This window comes from Mesoplodon densirostris, chromosome 11 (assembly GCF_025265405.1).
Source record: "Mesoplodon densirostris isolate mMesDen1 chromosome 11, mMesDen1 primary haplotype, whole genome shotgun sequence".
Classification (NCBI taxonomy): Eukaryota; Metazoa; Chordata; class Mammalia; order Artiodactyla; family Ziphiidae; genus Mesoplodon; species Mesoplodon densirostris.
In genome coordinates, this window is record NC_082671.1 from 68574601 (window position 1) to 68593715 (window position 19115).

A 19115-nucleotide genomic window follows, 5' to 3' on the forward strand; every position below is an offset into this window, starting at 1 on the left:
GACCAGGAATTTGTTCACCATCTTGCAATTGCAATCAAGGGAACGTGTAAAAAGGACTAGACTAGCTGCAAAATATGCCTTGAAAGAGCAGAGTGCAAACTATAAGCTACATTTATTACGAAAATTTGTGTTGCCGTGAAAAAGAGAGTCCAACCACAGTGCAATTTATTTCTGCATTGCACACTTGAGAAATGTGAAAGCACCATGGAAAGAAAAGTGCTGTATTAATTTACAGTAACAACTTTTTTTTTTTTAAAGATTTATTTATTTCATTCATTTATTTTTGGCTGTGTCGGGTCTAAGTTGCGGCACAGGGATCCTCACTGAGGCATGTAGGATTTTTCATTGCGGCGCATGGGCTTCCCTCTAGTTGTGGCGTGCAGGTTTTCCCTTCTCTAGTTGTGACGCACAGGCTCTAGGGCGCATGGGCTCTGTAGTTTGTGGCACTTGGGCTCTAGTTGAGGCGTGTGAGCTCGAGGGCTTAGGTGCCCCCACAGCATGTGGGATCTTAGTTCCCTGACCAGGGATTGAACCCACGTCCTCTGCAGTGTAAGGCAGATTCTTTACCACTGGACCACCAGGGAAGTCCCTATGGTAACAATTCTTGAGATTAAATAAGGCACTAGAGTAACAGTTTTTATGACTCGGAAAAAAAAGTTAACAAAGTCAACAACAGTTTTTTGTTTAATTCTCTTCCAACTCTACAGACATAATTCTGCCTTCACCTTCATAACACTTTCATATGGTCTTAACAGGGGATGTACCTCCTCTTCTAAGAATCTCCGTACCTGCCAAAGAAGAAAGCAAATGCAAGACAAAAGAACACATTAAGTTTTGAGAATCCTTTTTTCAACGTCAATTCATAACACTGAGACCTTATTTGATAAACTTTTATGCCACCACTGAGCTTCTATTTTTCTCAACTCCCTGTCAGAAATCTCTCCCTAGACACTGGCAGCTCACCCCATCGGGCCCACCAGGCTGCCCCTCCCCACAAACCAGCCTGGCTGTGCCCTTTCAGTTGGTCTCACCATTCTCCACCCGTTACCCAAGCTAAAATCATCACTGCTTCTTCCCTCCTCCCCATTCGACCAGCTTCCAAGTGACTAACATCTTAAACAGCCCTCGAATCTGTGCCCTGTGTGCACGTACCCTGGCCTTGGCTCAAAGCCCTCGTCACCGACTGCTTACCCACTGTAGCAGCCACCTTATTGGTCTCCCGACCTCCAGTTTAAGTCCTTCAAATCCAATACACCAGAGTGACTTGAATATAAATGATAAGCTCCCGTCTGTCTTCTACTTTAAATCCTAACTGCCTCCAGGGCACCTGATAATCTGGCAACTCTCTTATGCTGGACGTCCATGCATTTGCCATCTCCTCTCACCCTGGTGTTCCCTACAAGTAACTCCTACCTGTCCTTAAGATTCAGCTCAGATGTCATGTCTTCCAAGAAGTCTTTCCTAACTTCTTCTAATCTAGGACTGTTCTCCTTTGTGATCCCCAAGAAGATGTGCTTCCCTCAATTCTTGCATGTACAGTTTGGTATTCTAAGCCTTCACCATTAAGTTTTGAGCTCCCTGAAGATAAGGATTATCTATTCATCTTTAAAGCACCAGAATTAAACACAGCACCCAAACACAATCTGAGCACCTAGTCTGTACTCGATAAATGTTTTTGAATTAACCCGCAGTCTCCAAAAGGTCAAGAGGAAAAGTGACAAACATTTACTGAATACTTACTATGCACCAAGCTAGGCCTTTCAGTCCACACTCCGAGATATGTATCTCTATCCTACCAGCCAGTAAAAGTAGGAAGTCAAGACTGAACCCAAATCTACCTGACAGTAAAACCCAATCTTTGTCCATTACACCACAGCTCCAGACCAAAAGAGAATTCAGAGAAATCCACTGGGAGAAACATTTAAGGCAGCTCAAAGCAACCAAATCTTTAAATTTTAGCCAGGAACCTACTCTAAATTCTTTCTAACTAGCCCCATTCTCAGCATACCTCCCATGAAGCAGAAACATTATATTAATAGATAATATTCCAGGCTCTGTAGCCCAGCAGTGTAAAAAGAGGGCACGTGGGGAAGACTGCAGCACCATAGAAGTGTTCTGAGGTTTACCTGCTGGGATGCACGACCGGTGAAAGAAGAAGGATCCAGTAAACGGTCCAACTGGGAGTGAATGGGACTGAAGTAGGCATCAGCCTGGATACGCTCTATGAGGTCATTGTCACCCCCTTCCTGCTTGACCACAGCAGCTGCCTGATGGGAGAGCACTCTGATTTTCTCATGGCAATCCTGGGAAGACAAGGAGTATGGTTGGCTTGCTAGTAACAGGCATGTGAGGGTCCATGATGTCTACGGCAGCTGCAGCAAAGGCCTCCTCCAAAGCTTCATGAACCATCTGCCCTTATATCCTGCCCACTTCCCAGCATTTCCTATGGAAATTCAGACCTAATTTCTTCACTGAAAGTGGACCTTTTCTACAAGTGATTAAGCAATTCACTTTTTTATAAACTGAGTTCACCACCATCACCCTCCAAAGATAAGCCTGTTCTATGGCAGCATATGGTCACTGGTCTGCACCAACACCATGACTGAAGGTAATAACAGAGACATCTTCATCCATCCTTCTTTGGGGAGGAGAAAGCAGGACTAAAGGTGTACTTTGTTTACCCAGGAGCATAAGGGGTTACAAACCTGGCGGTTACCTCCGGCTTTCACCATGGCCATGATGATGTTCTCTGTGGCCATGAAAGGCAGCTCTTGCCGAACGCGCCGTTCAATTACCTGTATGAGTGAAGCACCAAGAAGGATGCCTCACGTTACAAAGTCATACGCACAGTAGGACATCAGCTATGACCAAGAAGATACACAGCAGGGACACGAACTACCATATCTATGAAGAGGGTAGAATGGACTGTCTTATGCTACACCGTATTTTTCAGTTTTCTCATAATCCAGAGTATTATTTTGATTTTAAAAAGGAATACTGACTTGAGTAAACTTTTAAAAGTTGCTTCATCAGAATGATTCCTAAAACCTCAAGTCTGCTCAATTTCAGTGCCTGACTTCGGGAGCCAAGTACAGCATGGAAACAAACCCACCTGCCTCAGGTACTCACAAACAGACCAATGGAGCAGTCTACTCTGCCAGTCACAGCAGAGCTGATGACTCAGGCTGGTGGACAATTTTAAGCCAAATCGCAGCACTTCTATAAACATGTCTATGAATCCCACAGACCTGGTTCCCTAGAGCTTATGTCGCAACCTGAAGAGTGAGCTCTGCTTGGGAAGAGCTCCTACTGGACCAGCATCCAGCTCCTCCCACACACTCACTCCAGAGCAGAAGGCCGCTCACTCCGCCACATTCCAACGCCCCCCTCATACTGTGCTTTTTCATGGAGGCCTCTTACTCTGGGGTACACCACCAAGCCTTCAGCAATGTTCTGCAGTGTATTCAGTATCGTATCTGCAGTGAGAAATGCCTCGGCCAAACACATTCGTCTAGAAAATAAACAGTCAGTTCAGTTATCACTTCAAGCAAATAACGATTTCCATGAAATGGAAGGTGTGTCCCAAGAAGCTGCCCTACTGATTTCTCACGCCAGATGTGCTACTTGGACAATTTCCTTCAACTACCCCAATATCCTAATGACCCTCAAATGTACCACCTCTTGGGGTTTCCCTGGTGGCGCAGTGGTTGACAGTCCGCCTGCTGATGCAGGGGACATGGGTTCGTGCCCAGTTCTGGGAAGATCCCACATGCCGCCGAGCGGCTGGGCCCGTGAGCCATGGCCGCTGAGCCTGCGCGTCTGGAGCCTGTGCTCCGCAACGGGAGAGGCCACAACAGTGAGAGGCCCGCGTACCACAAAAAAAAAAAAAAAATCTACCACCTCTTGACTAAGACCACTTGCCCAAGCGCCAGACCATATACCCATTTGGAGAGCTCCACCTGGCTGATCTGTAGGTTCCCCAGACCCAGAAGTACATTCAGCCACTTTTCCACTGCCTGCTGCTCACCACCTCACCCCGCGCCTCCTCTCCCTGTAGCTCCTGACTCAGGAAATGGCACCAGCACCCCGTCACCATCTTAACACTCACTCCAGTCAACCACCAAGGCCAGCCCACCCGACATCGATTTCATATCCACATCCTCTCCAGTTACATGGCCACTGTGCCAGTGTGTACTGGGATTTTTTTTTTTTTAAGATTTTTATTTCATGTGGACCATTTTTAAAGTCTTTACTGAAGACTTTAGAGTCTTTGTTACAATATTGCTTCTGTTTTGTTTTAGTGTTTTGGCCGTGAGGCATGTGGGATCTTAGCTCCCAGACCAGGGATCAAACCCGCACACCCTGCATTGGAAGGTGAAGTTTTAACCACTGGACTACCAGGGAAGAACCTGGATTCGTTTTTTGTTTTTTTTTTAATAAATTCATTTATTTATTTTTGGCTGAGTTGGGTCTTTGTTGCTGTGCGCAGGCTTTCTCTAGTTGCAGTGAGCAGGGGCTACTCTTCGTTGCAGTGTGCGGGCTTCTCATTGCGTTGGTTTCTCTTGTTGTGAAGCACGGGCTCTAGTTGTGTTGGTTTCAGCAGTTGTGGCTCGCGGGCTCTAGAGCACAGCCTCCGTAGTTGTGGCTCACGGGCTTAGTTGCTCCGCGGCATGTGGAATTTTCCCAGACCAGGGCTCAAACCCGTGTCCCCTGCACTGGCAGGCGGATTCTTAACCACTGCACCACCAGGGAAGCCCCTGGACTTGGATTTTTAAAGTAGCCTCCTAACTTGTTCTGATCAGCTCCCTGTCCCCTTACAACTGATTCTCCAAATTGGTGCAGGGTATTTTAGTGTGCACATCTGATTAGGTCACAGCCTACTGAAAAACAGTCAATGGCTGACTTCCGAATGAGTTCACATGTTTTATTCCCATAAACCCTGGATTATGCACACACCCCAGAGACCTAGCTTTAACTCTGATCAGTTCCTCTCAAGAAATTCCAGCAGAATACAAGCAAACTAGAGTAATGAATCTGCTTTTGAATATTAACAAGTATATACACAAAGCAGAAAATCACGAGCATGCTGGTACCTTATTAGTAACTACAAATTACTCCTGACCCATCTCATAACTGATTAAGATGTTGCTGTGTCAAGACACCACACCTGACATCCCCCTGCCTTCAGAACAGTATCTTTGGGACTCCCCTAGAGGTCCAGCGGTTAGGACTTCGCCTTCAATGTGGGGGGTGCAGGTTCCATCCCCGGTCGCGGTGGCGGGGGGGGTGCTGGGATCCCACAACCCTACCGGCCAAAAATAAACCCACAAAAAACATAAAAGAAAACCAGAAGCAATATTGTAACAAGTTCAATAAACACTTAAAAAAAGAAAGAGCAACATCTAAACCCCTTTTCAGGGCCTAGAAGGCGCTTCATGAACTGGCTACTGCCCAAGATCATGTCCGACCTCATCTCTTGCTACAGACTTCATTCTCCAGGGCTACCCGACTATTAGTAACTCCCCCAACTGTTCTTTCTCCTGCTCTGTGCCTTTATATGTGCTCCCAATCTTGTCTCAAGTGTTAAAAAATGCCTAGATTTCTTACATCTAAAGCGTCACCTCTGTGAAGCTTCCCTCAACTCCTCCACCACCCCTCCCTCCGCTTTGCCCCCACAAGGATTACTCTGTATATATTTTGATTCTAACACGTATCACACTGTTCCTTCTATGTTCTTGGCTCCCTATTAGACTCCAGGCTCCTCAGGGACAAGGAAGGAATACAGAGGTGCTCATAAAGTCCTGCTGCTTCCAGGCCCCTCTTGGTCCTCCCACAACTTGTTGTGACACCCCCATTCCACTGACCGGTTGGCACTATCATCCAGTGTGCGTTCAAACCACTGCACAGATGCTGTCTGCAGCGGGTCCATGACAAGGGTCATTAGGTGACGGGCCAGGCTGCAGCACCGCTCTGAGCGCATAGGGTTCCGCTTGTACGGCATTGCACTTGAGCCTGTCCGTGTAAAGGAGAAGAAGGAAAGGCAGGAAGACCTCAGGGGACAGTGGATGGCCGAGCACGCTCCTGGCGGAACTGCTTACACGCGCCCGCGGCCCTCCTGGCATCTCGTGGTGTTCCCAGGTCTCCACACAACACTCACCAATCTGCTGTTTTTCAAAGGGTTCCTCCAGCTCCTTGAGGCTCGCCAGGAGTCGTATGTCAGTACAAATCTGGGGAAAAGCAGGGGCACAGGCATCACCCACACTCTCAGTATGTGGGGTCTGGGGCAGGGAGTGGACTGACGGAGGAGGTGAGCTCTTTGGGAGGCCACCGAGCTGAAGCCCAGCATGTCCTCCCCGAGGGAGACTCCTCTCAGCTCCTGAAGAGCTGGCATTCGGGGAGCATGGGAATGTTCTGGCGAAACACTGTGTAGGATTATCACGGACAGACAAGGGCGAGATGAACTTAATGAGAACGTGGAAACTCGTCCTTCCTTCTAACACACCTTAACTTAAGAGGCTTCACTGACAGGCCCCAAATTGCTACGAGTGATGTCTGACATCTCTCAAAAGCCACAATGAAGTCGCAGTGAGGCTGGGCGGGTCTGTCTGGGGCGTCCAACACTCCCATTGCTACCACCACTCACCTTGTGCACCGATGCCCCCAAGCCGGCCAGCACGGACAGCACCTCAATATCTATTTTTCGTGTATAGGTCTGCCCTGTGATGATGAAAGCCCTAGTAATGAATTGAAAAGAGCCTCATGTGAAAATATTCCAAAATGTGACTGTGTCAAACAAATGAGCAAAAACAGACTGAGCAAAAGCTTGGCGCCACTGGAGCACTAAGTCACACTGAGCCCAGGACCTCGCTGACATGTGGCTCCAGGAACAAACTGCTCTTCCACCCTTTTTACTGATACCCAGACAGCCGCCCAGACCCGAGGAAGAAACACGGTCCAGCGAGCCTCTGTCCTGCTGCAGTCCAATGAAGTGCCTGAAACAAGGAGCCATGGGGGAGCCTGTAGCCCTCGATGCAAATAGCCAGACCGAGACCAACCCATCGGAGGTCCTCAGTAAAACGCAAAACAGCAACAACATGGGTAAGGCTATTCTACTGAACTCAGAACTAAATAGCTTCCTTTCTTTTTTTAAAGAAATTTATTTATTTATTTATTTATTTATTTATTTATGGCTGTGTTGGGTCTTGGTTGCTGTGCACGGGCTTTCCCTAGTTGGGGCGAGCGGGGGCTCTAGGTGCGCAGGCTTCAGTAGTTGTGGCATGTGGGCTCAGTAGTTGTGGCTCGCGAGCTCTAGAGCGCAGGCTCAGTAGTTGTGGTGCACGGCTTAGTTGCTCCGTGGCATGTGGGATCTTCCCGGACCAGGGCTCGAACCTGTGGCCCCTGCATTCGCAGGCAGATTCTTAACCACTGTGCCACCAGGGAAGTCCCCTTTTTTCTTATAAATTATAAGAAATACAATAGAATCCAGACTATAAGAATAAAACCCAGGCTAGAGATGGAAGGAAATGGGTGGAAGGACAGATAAAGAAAAAACAAAAACAAAAAAAAAATTTAAGGTCAAATCCAGAGGGATACTATCTTTCATTACTTCACAAGGAGGCCAACACTTTTCCCACTTACCTACCTCTTAAATCCTGCCTTTTCTGTCACCATCTTGTCAAGCTGCTCTACCTTGGAAAGAAAAGACATCCCTATAGAAATTCAGGTGTGTCTAGTATGCGAATATCTTGACAAGTCATCCTGCCCAGGTTTTGGCCTTCACTACCCGCTTCCAGTCCAGACTCCACCCATTCCAGGTTCAATCGCTCCTACCGTCCTGGAGGTCAGCTTTGTCTCTGGTGCTCCTACAGCTGAGTTTGTATCACCCAGGTCACTTCCAGGATACCTTCTGGTCATCTCCCTCGAAGAGCTGCAGGAAGCTGGCCTGGGTGCCAGTGGTGCCCTTCACTCCTCGGAAGCGCAGGTCATCTCGGACACGCTTCAAGTTCTGGAGATCCATGCAAAGATCCTGAATCCAAAGACAGCAACGTTTCCCAACTGTGGTCAGCTGAGCAGGCCTGAAAAAAACCCAAAGAGAACACAGAGCGGTCTCAGACCAGTGACGTATTTAATAAAACCTTCACTGCTTCTTCTAGTAATCACTGCTACCTCTGGGAAGGGCAAGAATTAAAGTAAGAGACAGAGAAACCAGTGAAGACAAAACAAGAGCTAAAAAGTTTAAGCAAATAAGTTAAGTGGGGCTTCCCTGGTGGCGCAGTGGTTGAGAGTCCGCCTGCCGATGCAGGGGACACGGATTCTTGCCCCGGTCCGGGAAGATCCCACATGCCGCGGAGCGGCTGGGCCCGTGAGCCGTGGCCGCCGAGCCTGCGCATCCGGAGCCTGTGCTCCGCAACGGGAGAGGCTACAACAGTGAGAGGCCCGCGTACCACAAAAAAAAAATAAAAAATAAAAAATAATAAGCTAAGCAAATTCAATGTCATTTATAAATATTCAAAGGTTAGAAAACTAAAGGGCTACTAGCATAGTTCTTTCTTCACCGTCAAGAGGCACTATAAGGGCAGAGACAATGTCTGTTTTGTTTGTCCCCAGGCCTTGGCAAGAAATATACACGTAACAAACATTTGCCAAGCATCTAATGTGTTCTTGGTATTGGAAATACAACAAAGAACAAAACAGACAAGTGGAGCTCATATTGTCATGTTAACAAGTAAACAGGATAATTGTTCATTTTTAAAATGCTATCAAAAAATAAAACAAGGGGCTTCCCTGGTGGCGCAGTGGTTGAGAGTCCGCCTGCTGATGTGGGGACATGGGTTCGTGCCCCGGCCCGGGAAGATCCTACATGCTGCGGAGCGGCTGGGCCCGTGAGCCATGGCTGCTGAGCCTGCGTGTCCAGAGCCTATGCTCCACAGCAGGAGAGGCCACAACAGTGAGAGGCCTGGGTACCGCAAAAAAAAAAAAAAAAAAACAAGGATGACGATACTGGAGACTGTAACTCTAGACTGACAGTAAAGAAAGGGCTCTGTAAAGAGTCCAGATCCAAGGAAGAGGGACTTCCCTGGTGGCGCAGTGGTTAAGACTCCGCCTGCCAATGTAGGGGACATGGGTTCGAGCCCTGGTCCGGGAGGATCCCACATGCCACGGAGCAACTAAGCCTGTGTGTCACAACTACTGAGCCTGGGCTCTAGAGCTCACAAGCCACAACTACTGAGCCCATGCACCGCAACTACTGAAGCCCACAGGCCTACAGCCCGTGCTCCACAGAGAGAGAAGCCACCGCAATGAGAAGCCCGCACATCGCAACCAAGAGTAGCCCCTGCTTGCTGCAACTAGAGAAAGCCCGCACGCAGCAACGAAGACCCAACACAGCCAAAAATAAATTAAAAAAAAAAAAAAAAAAAAAGATCCAATGAAGAGCCAGCCAAACTGTGGAGAATAACCCCAAAACACACACAACCAGAGGACTCTAACATAATAGCTAATGGCTTTGTCTTCAGTCTGAGGTCTAAATCAATCTATTGCAGGTCTGTTTACAACATAAAACATAATTATGAGTAAACTGCAATAAAGTCAGAGTTCTACTAGATGACCTAGCCTACTCCATATGGAATTTCTCTTCTATTAGGCTAATGATACTGACAGCTGGTGACATCAAGGCACCCTGCTAGGAATGTCTACAGCATACACATCAAAGGTTAGAACACATATTCCCAAACCAATCTTATGGTAGTTTTCCTCGTTAACTTCTGCTACTGGAGTATTGGTACAAGCAAAGAAAAAAATACATTTGCACGGACCTATTCATAGGAGCATTATACATAATAGCAACAGAGTGGAAACAAGCCAAATGTCCAGCAACTGGTGAATAGATAATGTAAAAATAAATTAAGTACTGACACATGCTACATGGATGAACACTGAAAACACTGTGGTAAGTGAAAAGAAGCCAGTCACAAGAAGATGAATATTATATGATTCGACTTAAACGAAGTGTCTAAAAGAGGCAAATCCATAGACAGAAAACAGATTTGTGGTTGCCAGGAGCTAGGGAATGGGGGAATGGAAGGGAATGCTAATGGGTACAGGTCTTCTGGGGGGGGTTGATGGAAATATTCTGAAATTATATACCAGTAAGGACTGCATGAGCTCTGTAAATAGACAAAAAAACCACTGAACTGTATACTTCAAATGGGTGAACTTTATGGTATGTCAGTTATATCTCAATAAAGCTGTTTCTTTTCAATTGCAGGGACTCACCCATTCTGAGGTCATATCTACACATCAATACCATTTTCTGAGTTTCTAACGGCTGATAACTGTGGCAGCAGGTACCTCTCATTAAACCATCCCCAGAGGAATACTGGAATGCCTGCATTCCCTGAGCACTCTCCAACAGATGCAGGAGAAGAGAAGCTGCAGCACAGGTGACGCTAGGTGTGTATGGAGCCAGCACAGAACGCAACATTTGTCACGGCCCAGCCATACACACTGAGCACTGACTCCTTCACAGAAACCAATCCTTCTGGTTTCTGCTACTAATAAAGAAGGCTCTAATTTTAAGGAAGATTAAACTCAATAGGCTTTCCTAAGTTACAGGGGATGATACCCTTGTTGCCATAGCAACACCCCATTAAAACATAAGGCAGGGCTTCCCTGGTGGCACAGTGGTTAAGAATCCGCCTGACAACGCAGGGGACGCGGGTGTGAGCCCTGGTCCGGGCAGATCCCACATGCTGCAGAGCAACTAAGCCCGTGCGCCACAACTACTGAGCCTGCGCTCTAGAGCCCCCGCAAGCCACAACTACTGAAGCCTGCGCGCCTAGAGCCCGTGCTCCGCAACAAGAGAAGCCACCGCAATGAGAAGTCCGCGCACCACAATGAAGAGTAGCCTCTGCTCGCCGCAACTAGAAAGCCTGCACGCAGCAACGAAGACCCAACGCAGCCAAAAATAAAATAAACAAATAAATTAAACGAAACAAAAGGCAGATGCTAATACACCACTACTCAAATATCATCACTTGAAACCTGCTACTAGCATTTCAAAAATGACATCATTCGCTTTAAAACAGGGTTCTATTCAGTAATCATAAAAATACTTGCATATTCAAAAAATAAAGAATATAGTATGGAAAAAATTTTAGTTATCCTATTATCTCATAAACCAGAGTAATCAGTATATACATCTTGGTGTACTTCCTTCTAATCTTTGTAAAATTTATATGCTGTCTTTTCCCCACAACATTAACCTAAGTGCATTCCCATGTCTTATTAGTCTTACCAGCATCATTTTGCTGGTTGTGTATTATTCCAACCTGTGGATATACTACATTCTATACCTTATTTAATTATTCTCTTATTCTTGGACATTTAGATTGTTTCCAATGCTTACCATCATAAACAATATTTTAACGAAGATCTTTGTACATATAGCTTTTCCCATAATTTGGATGACTTGGGTTAAATTCTCAAGAATGGAATCACTGAATCAAGAATACCTTCTTGAGAGGCAGAGTGGAAACTGATCCAAGAAGGGAGCAATCAGAGGCTCCCCCTTCCTGGGGCCTAAACTGGGAGAGACCCTCCTTCCCTCCTGCTCACGCCGCAGGAAGGTACCCATCTAAAACTCTGGTCCTTCATAGTTACCCCAACTAGTTGTCTACTGTCCTGACCTGCAAAACCATCTGGGCTGACTCTACTAACCAGCATCGGATTCCTGGAGTGGGAAAGGAGGGATCAGGCCCTGTGACCTAAACAGGATCTGCTCTCCAACCTCCTCCTTGCCCCTAAAAGATCTCCCTGTAGGCAAAGGAGATACCAGAAGTGTCAGATTATTAAATTAAGGAAAAAAAAAGAATACTTTCTGTATACATATTTTCCAGTGAAATGAATCACTAGATTTACTCTCTAAGCAGTATAGCTTTTAAGGTAGGTATAAGGTTCATTCCTCACAGGCACCCCAAGTGCTTATGTTTTGAGATTTCTCACCTCCAGGTTACCATGGAGAAGGGAGAACTGAAGGAGTAAATGGAAGCTGGATGCACATAAACAAGCCCAATTCCCAAGAGGTAACCCTCTCACTTACTGGAAATGTGTGAAACCTAAGGTGGGAAGATCAGCTCGTTCCTTGGCAAAGTCGGCAAGCCGAGATATCACCCTGGCAAGCTGCAAGGAAGACCATGTGTGAGAAAGAGTGAATTCAGGCTGAGCACTTGCATAAACAGGAACTAAACTTGGAGACAGTTTCATATACAATTACACCTCCAGCTCACGGAAGGCAGAGGCCATATTTTTTCATCTTTGTCTCTTAAAGTGCCTTGAAGAGTTCATACCAACCAACATTCAAAAACTGAGTTGACTACCTAAAATGTCACAAATTATTTCTGCACAGTTTTAACACCACTGGCACGTTCATGAAGAAAAACAGGACGAAATCATAAATCTGACCCACATATTCCAGCCACGTGCTGCTGGTTACACTTTCTTCACTTAAAAGGCTACGCTTTAAAAAGCATTAACTTATATAGTGATTTAACGCAAGAAGAGATAATTAGTTCTACAGATTAGATCTAGGATCATTCACTTGAGTAAACAGTAACTTATTTAGATTTACATTGTGCTGCTTTACACTGTGGTGCCCATCTCCTGTCACAGGGAATCTTAGGACTGGTGAGAAACTTCTGTCAACTTCTTACCTTTGGCAAAAGCAGGTCAAATGCATTTCTAAGAATAATCAAGTCCTGCAAGGGAAATGCAGTGATCTTACATTAATCAGCTTTGCCCAAACAACATTATGACATAACACTTTTTGGCCATCACAACTGGGTTTCTAACCTAGCTGCCTATCTCACTTTCAGCAACACACTGTGCAAGCCAGAAGAGGCTAACAGAAATTCTCTTCTGATTACTGTTTTAAAAGCACACCAACTTAGAGAGCAGTACTACTGGAATCTATAAGCACAAAGGCTTTATACTTATAAACCTATTTATGTGGTATCTAATGTAACGGGAAAATGATAAGGGGTAAGCCCCATCGTGAATACAGCAAAGATGTCCAGGTCAACAGGGTTTATACCTTCCCGAAGATTAGTGTTTGAGTTTCTGAGAAGAATCCATAGGGGTTAAAAAAAAAAAAAAAAAATCCATAAGGCACATCTCATTAGTTTCCGCTCCCTTTTTTCCATGTCAATCATTGCTAACAAAAAAAAGTCATGAACTACAAGATCTAGGTTTAGGAAATTTAAAGCTGTTCCTGGGGGGTTAGGAGATGTAAGTGTTGCAGGCAACTCCAACACATGTTTATGAGACAGTAATTGTTGAGCCCAACTACATGCTGGGTAATTTTAAAAGGATACTCCAAGTTAGAGGACTGTTGTTCTCTTATCTGATTCACCAATTACACATTGATGGCTTTAATTACGTACCACATTAGACAAAAAATGTTACTTGGGGCAACTTAGAAATTACGGCTTCTTTCTGAACTGCAAGTGTATCTGGATTCTAACTTCTAGTCCCACGGGTGCCCTGCAATAAGGGCAGAGCTTTGGAGCCACTCTACCCAGGCCTGAATCCTTTCCAGTTGCAAAACCTAGAGCAAGTTCTTCAACTTCTACACCTCCTCATCTGGGGCAATGGGGAAAATAAAGCCAAAGCCAAAGACTACATAGTCTGAATCCATTTATATGAAATTTCGAGAAAAGGCACAACTATAGACACAGAAAGCAGGTCAGTGGTTGTTTGAAACTGGAAGCACGAGTGGAGACTGACTGTAAAACAAGCAAGAGAGAACTTCTTGGCGTGAGGGGTATGCTTGAAAACTGGAGTGTGGTGAGGCTGAACGATTGCATAAATTTACTAAAGCTCACTGAACTGTACCTTTAAAATGGGTAAACTTATGGTATTAAATTATACCTCAATAAAGCTATTTAAAAATGGAGATAACAGAATCTATCTCTTATGCCTTTTGTGAAGAAGAAATGAAGTAATACATAGAAAGTGCTCAGAATAGTGCTGGGCACCTAGTAAACTTAGGAAAATGCTTGCTGTTACTTTCTCATGTTTGACTATGAGACACTTTGGCTAATTAAAGGATTTAAGAATTATAATGTAATTATTTCTTTTTTTCAGAAGTCTTGGCAAAGAGTAAAAAAGGACTTTGGAAAGAAAATTCCTTTGGAAAACTACTTTGGCCACTAAAATGCTAAGATCTCAGCTTACGTCCAGCATACCAATGCGTAGGCAGTATCTATACATCTCATTTTATGGAGGTCATTAGGGGCTTACAGTTTAGATTGGAAGGATACCAAAAGCAGAAAATTCCTGAGCACTGAGGTCCTAAGATCTATGGAGTCGCTTCCTAAAATGGACAAAATCAAAGAAAATTTATAAATGCATTATAAACATTGAGTCTAAGTGGAAACAAAACATCATGGGCTCCTACTGTATTGTCTCCAACATAGCAGGAGGTGGCACCAAGATGAATAATGCCAGCAGCTTTGGGGCAGCAGTGGGCAAACGTATGCACATGAGCCATCACATCATGTCGTAACTGCTTCTCTTCCTCAGCTGCCATCTTGAAGTCGATGTTGTCCAGGTTTGATTTCATCTCCTGGATTTGTTCATCTGTGATAGGCAAACCCAATGTCTGCAGAACAGGCAAAATAAAATAAAATAACTTCTTGTGGCACAATTATTTGAATTGAAGTGACACTGAAAAAAAATTGGCTCATGCTAGCATTTATGCCCTACCTTCCAATTCTTAAACTAAAATTGAGGCAACTAAACTAAAAGGACATGGGGAGGAGGAACAACTTTCTAAATGAATCATGGTGAATTATATTCTAAGGGAACTCCAATATATAAAACAATGCAATCCTGATTTTTGTTCCCTCTGCCCCTATGTCTCTGCTCACTCCCTCACAGGTCTGGTCTCTGGGCTCAAACGCCATCTCCTCAGAGGGGTCTTTCCCGACTTCCATGTGAAACACCCTTCTTCTGTGCACTCTCTATCTATCCCTTTAGCCTGTTTTTTTTAAAATTTATTTAATTAATTTATTTTTGGCTGCGTTGGGTCTTCGCTGCTGCACGTGGGCTTTCTCTAGTTGTGGCAAGTGGGGGCTACTCTTTGTTGTGGAGCACAGGCTCTAGGCGCATGGGCTTCAGTAGTTGTGGCACATGGGATCAGTAGTTGTGGCTCATGGGCTCTAGAGCGCAGGCTCAGTAGTTGTGGCGCATGGGCTTAGTTGCTCCACGTCATGTGGGATCTGCCCGGACCAGGGCTTGAACCCATGTCCCCTGCATTTGCAGGTGGATTCTTAACTACTGCACCACCAGGGAAGCCCTAGCCTGGTTTTATTTAGAGCACTTATCACCACATGACATTTTTACAAATCTATTAGCCTGTCTCTCCCCTCTAGAATGTATATACTCTCTGAGAGGAGGGCTTTGTGGTACTTATTGCTTACTCTTTAGTGCTTGGCACTTAAGTGCCCAAAGTGTAGGATCCAGGCCACAGCTTTACATTTGATCTAGATGGACTTAGCCAGAGAAACCAAAATTAGGAATGCTATTAGTATCTTTGCCAACAAATTATGTGCAGAAAATTCAGTGCCACTGAAAGCAATTCCAGGGCTTCCCTGGTGGCACAGCAGTTAAGAATCAGCCTGCCAATGCAGGGAACACAGGTTTGAGCCCTAGTCCAGGAAGATCCCACATGCCGTGGAACAACTAAGCCCGTGCGCCACAACTACTGAGCCTGTGCTCTAGAGCCTGTGAGCCACAACTACTGAGCCTGAGTGCCACAACTACTGAAGCTCATGTGCCTAGAGCCCGTGCACCACAACAAAGAGTAGCCCTCGCTCGTCACAACTAGAGAAAGCCTGCGTGCAGCAACAAAGACCCAATGCAGCCAAAAATAAAAAAAAATAAAAAAAAATAAAAGAAGCAAGCAATTCCGGGAGATACAAATGAGAAAATAAACACATCAATATCTTATGTTCATCCATCACTGAAAAAATCAGGCCGACAAAAAAATAGCTGGCAACCCACAGGCAGCTCAGAACCGTGGAGCCAAGTACTGAATATGTACATTGGTGAAATTTATCTAAACCTCACTTGAAAGCCCCAAGGCCTGGCCCTGGGAAGGGGCTCACATCTTAAGACCTACCTTGTCCAAGATGGTAGCTACTAGTCAGATGTGGCTATTTACATTTAAACTAGTAAAAATTTAAAAGTAAAAACTCAGGACTTCCCTGGCAGTCCAGTGGTTGAGTCAGAGCTCCCACTGTAGGGGGCACAGGTTCGATCCCTGGTCGGGGAACTAAGATCCCACATACCACTCAGCCCAGCCAAAAAAAAAAAGAAAAGTAAAAATTCAATTCCTCAGTCACACTAGCCACATCTGGCCAAGCTGCCTTGGATTTTTAGTCATCAGACGTGACATCTCAGGGCTCCTCCCAAAGCAAAGCAGCAGGGGGCAGCGTGGTCAAAATGCTTCCTATCCCCAAGCAATGTGTCTTCTCAAAATTCACTCCCTACTCCTAATTTTCAGCACTTCTCCTAATCTCTCATCGCTCAAGTTTTTTTTTTTTAACTACTGAATTATGATGTAATTTATGTTGTTAATTTTGACAACCTAGCTAATAGATAATCCAAACTCAGGAGATATCAAAATTGTATGCATTTCAGGCAATGTATATATAGACTGGGCAGAGGAAAGGACACATATTCAGACTCTACATTTCAATCCCAGCTTGAAGCTTTTACTAGCTATGCTGAGTGGCAAAATCTTAAGGGTGCCACCACCCTTATCTACATGAAGTACCAAGTAAAACAGAAAATAGAGTACATGCTAGTACATAACCACAACACACTTCATGTTCTTGTCTACTATTATTGTTATCCGAGCCCACAGTTTATGAAATCTCTCTGTGCCTCCATTCTATCCTCTGTAAAACAGGAATAACTTACTTATTGTAAATAATTGTTTTGAGGATTAGTAAACTATTAATTTTTAATCTTCAAACTGCCGCGCACACACATAGCAGGCACTGTAGCAATGTCTGCTACTACTTTTTTTTTTAAATTGGAGTATAGTTGATTTACAATGTTGTGCTAGTTTCAGGTGTACACCAAAGTGAATCAGTTATACATATACAAATATCTGCTCTTTTTTAGATTCTTTTCCGTATAGGCCATTACAGAGTATTCTGTCTGCTAGTGATATGTACTACTTTATTTTCTTGACCATAGTGATAGGAAGGGGGTAAAATCTAGGAAGAAAGTTTCCTGTTTGGGGACCGTGTACCTCGGACCTAGGCACGTACTCAAGATTGTTTCCAGGTTTACTAAATGTCATTTGGGTACTGCCATCTTGCTTGTTGTGGCATTTTCCTCTGAAACTTTACAGCTCTGTGGATCACCTTCAGTTTCCTTCAGCTCCTCTGCAAAGGCCCGTCTGTAGCTATTTCTGAAATCGTTGGGCTAAATAGGTCTACATGCAGCTCTTATAAGAGAACCCATACGTCTCATCTAATAACCCTGATTCTCCCTCCCCAGAGGCAGACGGCAGCAGAGTGAAGCGGAAACGGTGGCCCAGGAAACATGGATTTTGTAGTGACAGTCCGGTCTCAGACAACACTGAGGCACTGTGGAGGGCGAGGTGGCTGAGCGCTCAGTCAGGCTCTGCACGGGACACGCGTACACACCCGGGTTCCGCTATCAATCAATGGTTAGGAGCAAATAACGCGCTGGGTATCATCGAGGCTTGGTCTTCTTCCCTACCATGTGGGAAAACCACCACCTAGCTTGCAAAGTCTTTACGGGTTAACGGGGGAAAGACGTGTACAGAAACGAGCACAACGGAACGGAACGAGCGCTCGCCTATGTACTCTTGCAGGAACCGCCAAGACTTACTCCCTGAAACGGGTAACTGCAATTCTCGCCAACTCCTTGTGCGCCTCAAACCCTCAACGATTAAAACACGTGAGGCAACAGGTGGCGGCTGCCGGGTCTCCTGCCCTGGGCTTCCTGGGGCCTCAGCTCCTCTGGAATAGCGGGGAGGCTGCCCCCGGAGGCTCAGCCGGCGCTCGGCACCCAACCCGGCACTTGCGGGGCCGGGCCCGCCTCCAGGCCCGGAGAGCTTTACCTGCTCGGCTTCCGCCAGCCACAGCCAGAGCTGCCGCCAGGTCCGGAATTTGTACCTGTCGCTAAACACGAAGCACATCTCCGGGCTGGCATAACGGGAGGCAAGCGGCGAGCGGTAGCTGTCGTGCTCGCAGGCCGCCTCCCGCCCGCCACCGTCGCCCCCCGCCGCCATCCCGAACACGCAACCCTGCTGAAGCCGGACCGGGACACCGAGGACGGAAGCGGAAGTCCGGGAGCGGAACATCCTCCGCTTGGTCCCGCCCCCGGGGTTCCGGGAGACCCGAGTCCTCAAGGTTGTTCGGTTTCGGCGGTTGGCTGCTGAGGGTTAAGGAGTTTCTCTTGGTTTACCAGAAACGTGATTTGCGCTTCATAAGTTACTCAGCAGCTGTGCGTCTCAGTCTCCCCGTCTGAAAAAAGGTACATTAAGACCCGCCTTTAAGATTCCTGTGAGGATTCGGTATCATCAGATCGATGCCTGGTTCACTTAGAAAGCCCTCTGTGTTTGCTATTATTATTGTTGCCTAATCCCTCCCACGCTTCTACCGCCTGCCTGGCCCCCAGCGCGGTTCTGAGGAGAAAGGAAGATGCCCAAGGGAAATCGGCATTTATTGAGGGCCAAGTGAGCCCCTTGCGCGAAAGTGCAGTAAAAATGGATTTCAGCAAGCGCTGGAACTGAGACTCATAGACGCTGATGACTTGCTCACGGTCACCCAGCTAATAAATGGAGCCGCCCGACTTCAGATTCTGACTCTGAGCCATTACGCTGTGTAGTTCCCAGCACACACCGTGCCGGGTCACACCGCTGGCTGGGTGAAGGCATTCCCCCGTCCTGGAACACCTCTCTGTCACTGCGGCTTACGTAAGGCCCAGATGGTCCCACTCTTCCCTCTGGTTGGCCACTAATAATAAAACCACTAACGTTTATGTAAGTTTCACTAGGTATCAGGCACTGTCCT

At 45.9% G+C, this 19115-nt stretch overlaps 1 protein-coding gene across 1 annotated transcript; it reads right to left on the bottom strand.

Annotated features, from left to right (window-relative positions):
• Positions 1–666: 666 nt before the first annotated feature.
• Positions 667–18365, bottom strand: ADSL (adenylosuccinate lyase). Its single transcript, XM_060113171.1, has 13 exons — positions 18161–18365; positions 14456–14659; positions 12711–12755; positions 12101–12180; positions 7904–8075; positions 7643–7689; positions 6644–6734; positions 6158–6227; positions 5865–6012; positions 3421–3511; positions 2706–2795; positions 2127–2303; positions 667–788 (listed from the first exon to the last, which is right to left on the bottom strand). Exons 1-13 carry the CDS (start codon positions 18329–18331, stop codon positions 702–704), a joined length of 1473 nt encoding a protein of 490 aa, XP_059969154.1. The 5' UTR covers positions 18332–18365; the 3' UTR covers positions 667–701.
• Between the last annotated feature and the right edge of the window lie 750 nt (positions 18366–19115).

What these genes read in the sequence shown, in the direction of transcription:
- ADSL (XM_060113171.1), bottom strand. Translation starts at nt 18,331, where the DNA reads ATGGCGGCGGGGGGCGACGGTGGCGGGCGGGAGGCGGCCTGCGAGCAC. An exon ending in TTAGGTTTCACACATTTCCA is followed by an intron (nt 8,076 to 12,100) that starts GTAAGTGAGAGG and finishes GGTTTTTTTCAG; the next exon opens with GCCTGCTCAGCTGACCACAG. An exon ending in CTTTGAAAAACAGCAGATTG is followed by an intron (nt 6,013 to 6,157) that starts GTGAGTGTTGTG and finishes TTACACGGACAG; the next exon opens with GCTCAAGTGCAATGCCGTAC.